The sequence below is a fragment of the Ascaphus truei genome, chromosome 2 (genome assembly GCF_040206685.1).
Source record: "Ascaphus truei isolate aAscTru1 chromosome 2, aAscTru1.hap1, whole genome shotgun sequence".
In the NCBI taxonomy this organism is placed as follows: domain Eukaryota; kingdom Metazoa; phylum Chordata; class Amphibia; order Anura; family Ascaphidae; genus Ascaphus; species Ascaphus truei.
Genome location: NC_134484.1, coordinates 100,996,967 through 101,009,365, shown reverse-complemented (window position 1 = coordinate 101,009,365; position 12,399 = coordinate 100,996,967). Strand labels below are relative to the sequence as shown.

Here is a 12,399-nt window from a genome sequence, read left to right as displayed (position 1 = left end):
CCCCCTCATCCTCCTCATCATCATCAGCTCTCCCCATCATCATCATCAACATCAACATCATCTGCTATCCCCCTCTTCATCATCAACATCATCTGCTCTCCCCCTCATCATCATCTGCTCTCCCCATCATCATCCTCATCATCATCCTCATCATCATCTGCTCTCCCCATCATCATCCTCATCTGCTCTCCCCCTCATCATCATCATCATCTACTCTCCCCATCATCATCATCATCATCTACTCTCCCCCTCATCATCATCATCATCATCATCTACTATCCCCCTCATCATCCTCCTCATCCTCATCTACTCTCCCCCTCATCATCTACTCTCCCCCTCATCATCATCATCATCATCTACTCTCCCCCTCATCATCATCATCTACTCTCCCCATCATCATCATCTACTCTCCCCATCATCATCATCATCTGCTCGCCTCCTCCTCCTCCTCATCATCATCATCTGCTCTCCCACTCATCATCATCATCTCTCCCCCGCATCATTATCATCATCTGCTCATCCCCTCCTCCTCATTATCATCATCATCTGCTCACCCCCTCATAATCATCATCATCATCATCATCATCATCTGCCCTCCCCATCATCATCAGCAGCAGCAGCAGCTCTCCCCCTCACCATAAGCAGCTCTCCCCATCATCATCATCATCATCATCATCAGCAGCAGCAGCAGCAGCAGCAGCAGCAGCAGCAGCAGCAGCACATCATCTTCATTAGATCTGCCCCTCATCATCATCAGCATTATCAGCAGCAGCAGCAGCAGCAGCTCTCCCCTCCCCATCATCATCTTCATCATCATCTGCTCTCCCCCTCATCATCATCTGCATCATCATCATCATCATCATCATCTTCTGCTCTCCCCATCATCATCATCATCATCTGCTCTCCCCATCATCATCATCATCATCTGCTCACCCATCATCATCATCATCTGCTCTCCCCATCATCATCATCATCATCATCTGCTCTCCCCATCATCATCATCATCATCATCATCATCATCATCATCATCATCATCATCATCATCATCATCATCATCTGCTCTCCCCATCATCATCATCATCATCATCTGCTCTCCCCATCATCATCATCATCATCATCATCATCATCATCTGCTCTCCCCATCATCATCATCATCTGCTCTCCCCATCATCATCATCATCTGCTCTTCTCCTCCTCATCATCATCATCTTCATCATCATCATCTGCTCTCCTCATCATCGTCATCATCTGCTCTCTCCATCATCATCATCTGCTCTCCCCCACATAATCATCATCATCTGCTCTCCCCCTCATCATCATCATCATCATCAGCAGCAGCAGCAGCAGATCATCTTCATTAGATCTGCCCCTCATCAGATCTCCCCCTCATCATCATCAGCAGCAGCATCATCATCATCATCAAATCTCCCCATCATAAGCAGCAGCAGCTCTCCCCCTCATCATCATCATCATCATCATCATCATCATCTGCTCTCCCCCTCATCATCATCATCATCATCATTTGCTCTCCCCCTCATCATCATCATCATCATCTGCTCTTCCCCTCATCATCATCATCATCTGCTCTCCCCCACATCATCATCTCTCCCCATCATCATCATCATCATCATCATCATCATCATCATCATCATCATCATCATCATCATCATCATCATCATCTGCTCTCCCCCTCATCATCATCATCATCATCATCATCATTTGCACTCCCCCTCATCATCATCATCATCATCTGCTCTCCCCTCATCATCATCATCATCATCTGCTCTCCCCCTCATCATCATCATCATAATTTGCTCTCCCCCTCATCATCATCATCATCATCATCATCATCATCATCATCATCATCTGCTCTCCCCCTCATCATCATCTCTCTCCATCATCATCATCATCATCATCATCATCATCATCATCATCATCATCATCATCATCATCATCATCATCATCATCATCATCTGCTCTCCCCCTCATCATCATCATCATCATCATCTGCTCTCCCCATCATCATCATCTGCTCTCCCCATAATCATCATCATCTGCTCTCGCCATCATCATCATCATCATCATCATCATCATCATCATCATCTGCTCTCCCCGTCATCATCATCTGAACTCATCATCATCATCATCATCAGCTCTTCCCCTCATCATCATCATCATCATCTGCTCTCCCCCTCATAATCATCATCATCATCTGCTCTCCCCCTCATAATCATCATCATCATCTGCTCTCCCCCTCATAATCATCATCATCATCATCATCTGCTCTCCCCATCATCATCATCATCTGCTCTCCCCATCATCATCATCATCATCATCATCATCATCATCATCATCATCATCATCATCATCATCATCATCATCATCATCATCATCATCATCTGCTCTCCCCCTCATCATAATCATCATCATCATCAACTGCTCTCCCCCTCATCATAATCATCATCATCATCATCTGCTCTCCCCCTCATCATAATCATCATCATCATCATCTGCTCTCCCCCTCATCATCATCTGCTCTCCCCCTCATCATCACCAACACCATCACCATCACCTACTCTCCCCATCATCATCATCATGTACTCTCCCCCTCATCATCATCATCATCATGTACTCTCCCCCTCATCATCATCATCATCATCTACTCTCCCCCTCATCATCATCATCATCATCTACTCTCCCCCTCATCATCATCATCATCATCTATTCTCCCCCTCATCATCATCATCATCATCATCATCATCATCATCATCATCATCATCATCATCATCATCATCATCATCATCATCATCATCATCATCATCATCATCATCATCTCTCCCCCTCATCATCATCATCATCATCATCATCATCATCATCATCATCTACTCTCCCCCTCATCATCATCATCATCATCATCATCATCATCATCATCTACTTTCCCCCTCATCATCGTCATCTACATCATCATCTACTCTCCCCCTCATCATCGTCATCTACATCATCATCTACTCTCCCCCTCATCATCGTCATCATCATTTATTCTCCCCCTCATCATCATCTACTCTCCCCATCATCATCATCTACTCTCCCCATCATCATCATCATCATCATCTGCTCTCCTCCTCCTCATCATCATCTGCTCTCCCACTCATCATCATCATCATCTGCTCATCCCCTCATCATCATCATCATCATCTGCTCTCCCCATCATCATCAGCAGCAGCTCTCTCCATCATCATCAGCAGTTCTCCCCCTCATCATCAGCAGCTCCCCCCCTCATCATCATCATCAGCAGCAGCAGCAGCAGCAGCAACAGATCATCTTCATTAGATCTGCCCCTCATCATCATCATCATCAGCAGCAGCATCAGCAGCAGCAGCAGCAGCTCTCCCCTCCCCATCATCATCTTCATCATCATCTGCTCTCCCCCTCATCATCATCGGCATCATCATCTGATCTCCCCCTCATAATCATCATCATCATCTGCTCTCCCCCTCATCATCATCATCATCTGCTCTCCCCGTCATCATCATCTGCTCTCATCATCATCATCATCATCAGCTCTTCCCCTCATCATCATCATCATCATCATCATCATCTGCTCTCCCCCTCATAATCATCATCATCATCTGCTCTCCCCCTCATCATCATCATCATCATCTGTTCTCCCCCTCATCATCATCTGCTCTCCCCCTCATCATCATCATCATCTGCTCTCCCCATCATTATCATCATCTGCTCTCCCCATCATCATCATCATCATCATCTGCTCTCCCCATCATCATCATCATCATCATCATCATCATCATCATCATCATCATCATCATCATCATCATCATCATCATCTGCTCCTCTCCTCCTCCTCCTCATCATCATCATCTTCATCATCTTCATCATCATCTGCTCTCCTTCTCATCATCATCATCATCTTCATCATCTGCTCTCCTCATCATCATCGTCATCATCTGCTCTCCCCCTCATCATCATCATCATCATCTGCTCTCCCCCTCATCAGCATCATCATCTGCTCTCTCCATCATCATCATCTGCTCTCCCCACATAATCATCATCATCTGCTCTCCCCCTCATCATCATCAGCAGCAGCAGCAGATCATCTTCATTAGATCTGCCCCTCATCATCATCATCATCATCATCATCATCATCATCATCATCAGCAGCAGCAGCAGCAGCTCTCCCCTGCCCATCATCATCTTCATCATCATCTGCTCTCCCCCTCATCATCATCGGCATCATCATCTGATCGCCCCCTCATAATCATCATCATCATCATCTGCTCTCCCCCTCATCGTCATCAGCATCATCATCATCATCAAATCTCCCCATCAGCAGCAGCAGCAGCTCTCCCCCTTATCATCATCATTATCATCTGCTCTCCCCCTCATCATCATCTGCTCTCCCCCTCATCATCATCATCATCATCTGCTCTCCCCCTCATCATCATCATCATCATCATCATGTGCTCTCCCCCTCATCGTCATCATCATCATCATCATGTGCTCTCCCCCTCATCATCATCTCTCCCCATCATCATCATCTGCTCTCCCCCTCATCATCATCATCACCATCTGCTCTCCCCCTCATAATCATCATCATCAGCTCTTCCCCTCATCATCATCATCATCATCTGCTCTCCTACTCATCATCATCATCATCTGCTCTCCCCCTCATTATCATCTGCTCTCCCCCTCATCATCATCATCATCATCATCTGCTCTCCCCATCATCATCATCATCATCTGCTCTCCCCCGCATCATCATCATCATCATCCGCTGCTCTCCCCATCATCATCATCATCACCATCTGCTCTCCCCGTCATAATCATCATCATCTGCTCTCCCCGTCATCATCATCTGCTCTCCCCGTCATCATCATCTGCTCTCATCATCATCATCATCAGCTCTTCCCCTCATCATCATCATCATCTGCTCTCCCCCTCATCATCATCATCATCATCTGCTCTCCCCCTCATCATCATCTGCTCTCCCCCTCATCATCATCATCATCTGCTCTCCCCATCATCATCATCTGCTCTCCCCATCATCATCATTATCATCTGCTCTCCCATGCATCATCATCATCATCATCATCATCATCATCATCATCATCATCATCATCATCATCATCATCACCCGCTGCTCTCCCCATCATCATCATCATCATCCGCTGCTCTCCCCCTCATCATCATCATCCGCTGCTCTCCCCCTCATCATCATCCGCTGCTCTCCCCCTCATCAGATCTCCCCCCTCCTCCTCCGTGCCTACCTGTGGTAATGGAGACAGGCGGGGGGAGATGGTATGTGGCGGCGGGCCCCTGGCGTTAAAGGATAAGCTGGTAGAAGAATAAGCACTTGTTACAGAGGCAGAGCAGGACGGCACGAGGTGAGGAGCGCGCTCTACCAGCAGACAACGGAAGTAAGAAAGACCTTCGGGTCAGACTGCTGGGTCACGCTCCTCCCCTGCTGTCCTGCTCTGCCTCTGTAACGCCGGGGGCCCACCGCCGCATGCCATCTCCCCCTGCCTGTTTCTACAGAAGGGGGGGGAGAGTGGGTCCCCCTAAAGTGTGGTCCCTCTGGCTTTGCCCGGGCTACAGCTACGCCCCTGGTTGCAGACCTGTCTGAGACATGGGAACATGCTGACAGGTTATATTTTTATTTGGTATAGAAACATAGAATTGGATGGTAGATAGGAACTTCTTGACCCATCTAGCCTCCCTTTTTCCTATGTACTCTAAAACTGACCCGATTTAATCCTTGGCTATCTTTTGTATTTATGATATTCTTTTATATCCATCCCAAGCATGTTTGAATCTTACTGTATTAGCCCCCACTACCTCTGTTAGACGGCTTGTCCATGAATACAAGTACTTCCTCACATTTAGCCATGTGACAGTGCAATGATTTTCACATGACCTTCAAACCTTGTACCGTTTGTACCCTAAGCAGGAGGATTTTTTTACATGACCTCCCTTGGCCAATCTAGTAGACGATTTCCATACCTTAACAGGGTGCAGGTATCCATCACCATTGTGCAGGGTCCCCAGTAGTTCTGGGCTATGGTTGCTGGTGTTGCTACGTGAGGTGGGATGGTGGCTGGAGCTGCCCTCATCTTCCTCCTGCAGGCTTCGGGTAAGGTGGGCAATGTAGGTTGTGGCCAAGATAAGCACATCCAGCTTGGAGAGTTTGGTGTCTGGGGGCACAGAAGGCAGGGTCCTCTGCAGCTCCAGGAACGCATGGCGCAAGGTCTGCACTCTGTTCCTCTCCCGGGCAGCGTTTGCAGCAGCTGGGCGACCTCCCATGTTGCTCCCAAGACTTCCATCGGCTATTCCACCCTCATCCTTCCCTTGTCCTAGGGTGAGATGTGAGTCCCGCTCAGATCCACCAGGAGCCTCCTCCCTGCCATGCACCAGACTGGACCCCAGTGGACGCTGTACCTTCTCCACCATATCCACACCAGTCACTGCAAGATACAGACACACAAAGGCCAATCAGAAGCTGCTGTCACAACATGGTTCAGGTAAAGGGTTCAAGGATCTACATGAAAGAAATATCAGGTCAACAAAAATGTGAAATAATAAGTCCACATTTAAATACTGAATCAACTGATATAAGGAATAATGGAGTTTATGATGCTTATGCACCTTAAATTCCACTGCTGTAGAAAACAGCAAAAGACTTATCCAAAAACAGCAAAAGACTTATCCAAGCAAATATTTCCTGTGGAAAACATTGTGATTAGTCATATTTGTCTTGGAAAAGTGTGGATTAGTTGCAACTTGTGATACCTTTTAATAGATCATACATTTATATATACTCAAGTTTTTCATAAATGAAAATGTACAGGGATTTGTGAACCTCACTGGTCTCTCCTGGTCTCTCCTATATGAATACAACATATTAGTCCATTAAATGGGATCACAACCCATTTACACTGAAAGCAAATCTTTGTTTCCACCACTTTTGCTGTCGAGTTTTAAAACAATACTGTAAAGTCCCTGATTGTAAGGAATCGGGGAACACGTCCCTTGCGGCGTGTTCCCTCCTTACCTCCCGAAAGTACCGCAGCTGCCGCTGCCTCCTCTCTCCTCTCTGCCCGTGCGCGCACCCCGCTCCAGTTACAGAGCGCGCGTGTACCCGCTCCTCTTCTGCTGCTGCCACCGAGCTTGACTCTGCCTCCTCTGACGCGTCGTGCCTCCCTAGCACGCGGCGCTCACGCGGGACGTTGCACAACGATCCCCAGCTGCGTGTCAAGCATTAATTGCCCCTTGTCTCATGTGAACCTATCCCAGTCTCCGCTGGGGACGAGCCTCCACTCCGCCCCCACTGCTATTGGTTTCCTGTTCCTTTATATATCCTGTTCCTGCACTCAGTCAGTGCTCAGCATAACCTCTCGTAGCCTAGTGCTTTGCTCTCTCGTTTGTCTTGCAGTTATCACTTGGTTACCGACCCGGCCTGTTTGTGAACCCTCTCTGGATCTCGACCTCGGCATACCCTCGACTACGTGTACCTCTCTAACCCCTGAACTTGGCTCCACGGAAACCGACTACGCAGCTCTCTCTAATCCCGGACCTCGGCTTACGGACTTCCACAATTCTACATTCTCCAATCCAGGACCCGGCAAGTATACCGACTAACCCTCTATCTCCAGCCCAGACCCGGCAACGTTACAAACCACCCTTAAGGCACGCCTCCGCTGCTGTGGGTGTGGGGTGTACTCCCTTCCTACCTCAGTACTGGGGTCTTGTCTGGTTTGTGGGCAGCACGAGCGTTACACTGATGAAGCGTGGCCACGTTGGCCTATATTAAAGAATTACATTTTCTCTCAGTGTTTCTTAGCACTGAAATATCAAGGTACTGTACTTTTTAATATATTTTGCAACAGTGAGTCACGTGGTGACAAGTGGGAGACCACAGAGGATGAGTTTAGAAGGAGTAAAGTACAGCTCATAACACAATGAGATTTACCAAAATCTGCATCTCCACGTGTCTATCAATCTCTTCTGAATCTTCTCTTAGTATGTATGTATGTATGTATGTATGTATGTATGTGTGTAGCGCACTTTCCCCCACCCCCTGAGAGATATGGGGCTACGGTGTGTGTGGTGCGATACCTGTGGCTCACAGGAAACCTGTGCCTTCACTGCTGGGAACCTGGGGTGTACCTGAGTTGGTGATCGGTAGCGTCTCCACCTGTACAGGATTCTATTGTGTTGAATTACCCCGTTACAGGAACCCCATGCAATAAAAAAACACTTGTATAGGTATAACAGTTTTACTGCACAGACTAATAATACTAACACTCCAAAACATACAAGCCTTGCAGGGCCGTACCCCTTCACCGTGCTCCCCTGCACTGTGTCCTCACCCTCACTGGGTGTACTTTCCCAAGTACTAGGGTACCTCTGAGCACACAACACCCTGGTGTCTACAGAGTCACTCACCATCCCATGTGTGTGTGACAGCGATGCCCCACTAGTATGGTTGGTGCACTTGGTGAGATGAGGTACCTGCCGGGTGTGTCCACACCCAGGCGTGCAGATGATGCAGATGGTATCCACGGATCCATTGATGAACCACGACGCCTCCGCCTCTACAGTGGGTGGGTCCCTCGTTGATGGTACCACCTTTAATAAATAGTCTATGTAGCACAGATGAATATGTCCAAGGAGACCGTCTCTCCACTCTAGGATATCCCCCACGGCTGTTCAGCTTGAATAAGGAGATGTGTGGAGCAGGAAAGTAGCCTTCTGGAGATGCGGGGTAAGAGCCGCTTGCAGACCCGCTTCCCATGTGGGGCCAGCGGACGCAGATGCAGCAGCCCATGGATAAAGCTCACGCAGCTCACAATGGTCCGTCCCCTCTGCTTCTCCCGGCCATGTGTTCCCTTGAAGAGGTGAATGACACGCTTCCTGCGCGACCGCGATCAGAATGCAAACAAGGATTGGGATGATAGATATCAGCGCTGCTCCGGTAGATGACAGACTCACCAGGTAAGGTAAAAACAATTTATTAAAACTACATAAAACGGATACTAAAGAACATAACAAAAAGGCCTCCTCCCACGCGTTTCTCCTTGAGAAAGGGCGAACTCGCCCGAAATGCGTGGGAGGAGGCCTTTTTGTTATGTTCTTTAGTATCCGTTTTATGTAGTTTTAATAAATTGTTTTTACCTTACCTGGTGAGTCTGTCATCTACCGGAGCAGCGCTGATATCGATCATCCCAATCCTTGTTTCTTATGTAGCACAGATGGTTCATCTGGTCCCAGATCACCCTGATCCAGGATGCAGCCGCGTCCTGGCTGTGTCCCTATTGCTCTGGTTCTACAGGGCAGGGTCTCTATCTATGGGCCTTTTCCTTTAATAAATCTGGTGCACTTTGTCGCACTGGTTTTGTTCCAGTTTTACAGCTAGAAGACTTTCTGAAATTAACTCAATTAATAAATGTCAAGACGACATTACGGAGAGATGAGGTCTACAGTTTATTTTTACATGACTGTTGTAATCTGGCTATCTCCAATTTGGTTACTTTATCAGGGTGCTGGATTCGTACAGCTTGGTGATGATACAGCAATGATGGTCGCCAAGAATTTTATTCATTCAACAACAGCTTTATTTGATATGCATATACACGACTGTATTCTTCCTGGTGCTGTCTGACCCTACTTCCCTAGCTGCCCCTATCTCAGCCCGCTAGAAAGGTACTGACTCTTGATTCACTTCGGGGTGTCCAGTAGAACTCAATTCCAAATGGGCCTGGTGCTAATCCCCCTCTGCCGGGGATAAGGGTGATTCCCCTGGGCACTGTGGAAGCTTGGAGTGAAGCCAACTATGGACCCTCTATGCATCGGGACTATGGCCTGTTGAGTCCCATCTGGGCATAGTCTGCTTCTCCATGAACCCCCAATGGTGAAAGGAGGCATCTCTGTAGGATGCTACCTAACCAGGGCACTGTCCCCTGCAATAAAACAATTTTAGGCTGAGTCACCCCAGCACCATGTAATGGAAAAAGGGTGTTACTCTGTGTGGACCAACACAGTTAACCCCTCAAACCCATGGTAATCCCAAAGGGGGTTTACAATGTTTTATAAAATTGAGAACAGTTAGATGATCTACCAAGGCATGTGATCAGGATTAGAAGGGCGTCAAATAGAGGGAAATGTCTATAGGAAATTAAAATCAGTGTCAATAACACTAAAACATTTTTATTGAGGTAGCAGTGTGTCACGGGAGACCAGTTACTTACACCTTTATCCTGGGATCATATCATTGCGCAAAATCAAAATATAAAATAAATTGAATTTATTTCTTGGAAACAGACATACACAGTGAATAACAATAATACAGGAGAAAACACACCTACTGGGGTTTTGGGCTCAAAAACTAAACTTCCTTGACCGAAATAAAGTCTTTAACAAGTCCATTGGAAATGGTGCTGAAAGTAGGACTTAGAAAATATTCGGCTCTGCAGCCGTTTCCTTGCTAGCTCCGCAAGGCTCCTTTGGGTTTGGAGTCCCAACTTGGATCTATCTTGGGATCTCTTTCCTGGGCTGGCTACCAACTTTTTTTTACAACATTTGCAAAGTCAGTCCCACAGCATTACTGCCAACCCACAAGCGTGGGAACTTTACTGCTAGCCATTCACATGTTTGCTAGTCATGCGACACCTGGCACCTGAGCTTCAGTATGGCAAAGGAGCATGCTCGAAAATCACCATCTTGCCTACTTGTCATGAGAGGTCAGGTGCCTCTCAGTCTAGGGAGGTGACCACTTGCCAGGATGGCCTGTAATCATCCCAGGACTTGGCACTTAACTCAGCCATCCTGCACAGATGGCTGCTCACACTCCTGGCCACACGTGTTACTTTGATCTACGGACCTAGGGGCAGACTTAGTGGCACCACCCCCTGGTAGTAAAAGGACCCAGTTAAGGTTGTTACAATGTACAAGCCTACTACATTTTAAACCTATCAGTTTAATAATATCTATACATTTTCTTATTAAAATGTCCTAAGTCTATTGGTGTGAGGGATAGAGTGAAAACCTGGCCTGTTTTATCCCCACTAACCATATCCCTTACTCTCTGCAAACGTAGACTTTTTATTTTTAATATAAGCTTCACAGTCTTATACCTGACTGGAGTACCCCCCTGAACCCCCTACACCAGGGCCAGGGTTATCTGGTCATGAACTGGGTATCCCCCTGAGACTAGGGACCCCTGTACTGTTCTGGGGATACCTTGCCCTCTGCCCCCTTATCCTTGTACATTTTACATACATTGCATAGCAGTACATGTACAACAGGCAGGTCCAAGAGCTGACACTCTAGGACCCCCAAACACAGCTCAGGGGCAACCAAGTGGGCTTAACCTTTATTAGTGAGCCTAGTTACCCTCTCACCATCACACAGTGTTACTCCAGTTGGATAAGGGCAACCTGCCCACCCCCCAAAAAAACTTCAGTATTAGGTGGTACCTTTTATATTTGGCCTAAGAATTGTGCGAGAGCAATAAAGAAGATTTATTTTCTTCTCCAAAAACAAAATGTACAGAAATAAATAAATCTGCAATGACAGGCAGTTTGGTATAATCAGCTGAGCCGAGTCCCACAGCTATGTCTGCACACAGGACGCAGGACCTTACTGGTAACACTTGAAGTAGCTTTTTATACCTCCCACTAAACACCTCCCCCAAACTGTGGATTAAGGAAAGTAATGTAGGGTTATTTTGTCCCACCTTTATGTAGCCCCTGTTCCCCCGTACCTGGGACGGAACTACCAGTACTGCTATTACCTGTATGGCAACCAGGAGGCCTGAGCCTCTAATACTGGGAGCCTGGTGTGATATCGGGTTTGTCTCGGTGCAGCGCCTCCACCTGCAAAGGATCTCAACGTGTTGGGATATGCCCCTTACAGGAACAATAACAAGAATACACACAGGCAGGTATATAACAACAACCTTTACTGAACACAGTATAGAGGTACCCTGTACCACACAGTATGATAGGCCCAACCCAGTACCACCAATGAGTGTCCCCAAAGTACAGAGGGTGCTTGGCACCAATACCCTGATGTCTATTTCCCCCAATATCAGGGCCCACCCAGAAGTGTAGTAGTTAGCGCTAACCCGTGAGGTGTTGGTGAATTTAGTTGGATACCTTGAAGGTAGAAAAAACAGGATATTCAGCGCTCGTGCTGTATGATGGTGTGGATGATCCCTTTGCAGCATGTACATAAAGCGTCTCCCCAGAAACTCTCAAATCTAGGTGAACCCCCCTTAAAAAGGGGGGAGGGCACCCTGAAATACAAGATAATAAAAAATGCACAAATGCGCACCAGGGATTAGTGGAAGGTAATTTATTAAAAATACACACAAACTCTGAGGGG

At 47.2% G+C, this 12,399-nt stretch overlaps 1 protein-coding gene across 1 annotated transcript in view; it reads right to left on the bottom strand.

Moving 5' to 3' along the window:
• TCF24 (transcription factor 24) overlaps nt 1-6,469 on the bottom strand; it is a 30,859-nt gene extending 24,390 nt beyond the window's left edge. Inside the window, exon 1 of the mRNA XM_075589029.1 lies at nt 6,019-6,469. Coding sequence (XP_075445144.1) covers nt 6,019-6,465 — 447 coding nt within the window. The 5' untranslated portion in view covers nt 6,466-6,469. The remainder of the gene's footprint in view (nt 1-6,018) is intronic.
• Between the last annotated feature and the right edge of the window lie 5,930 nt (nt 6,470-12,399).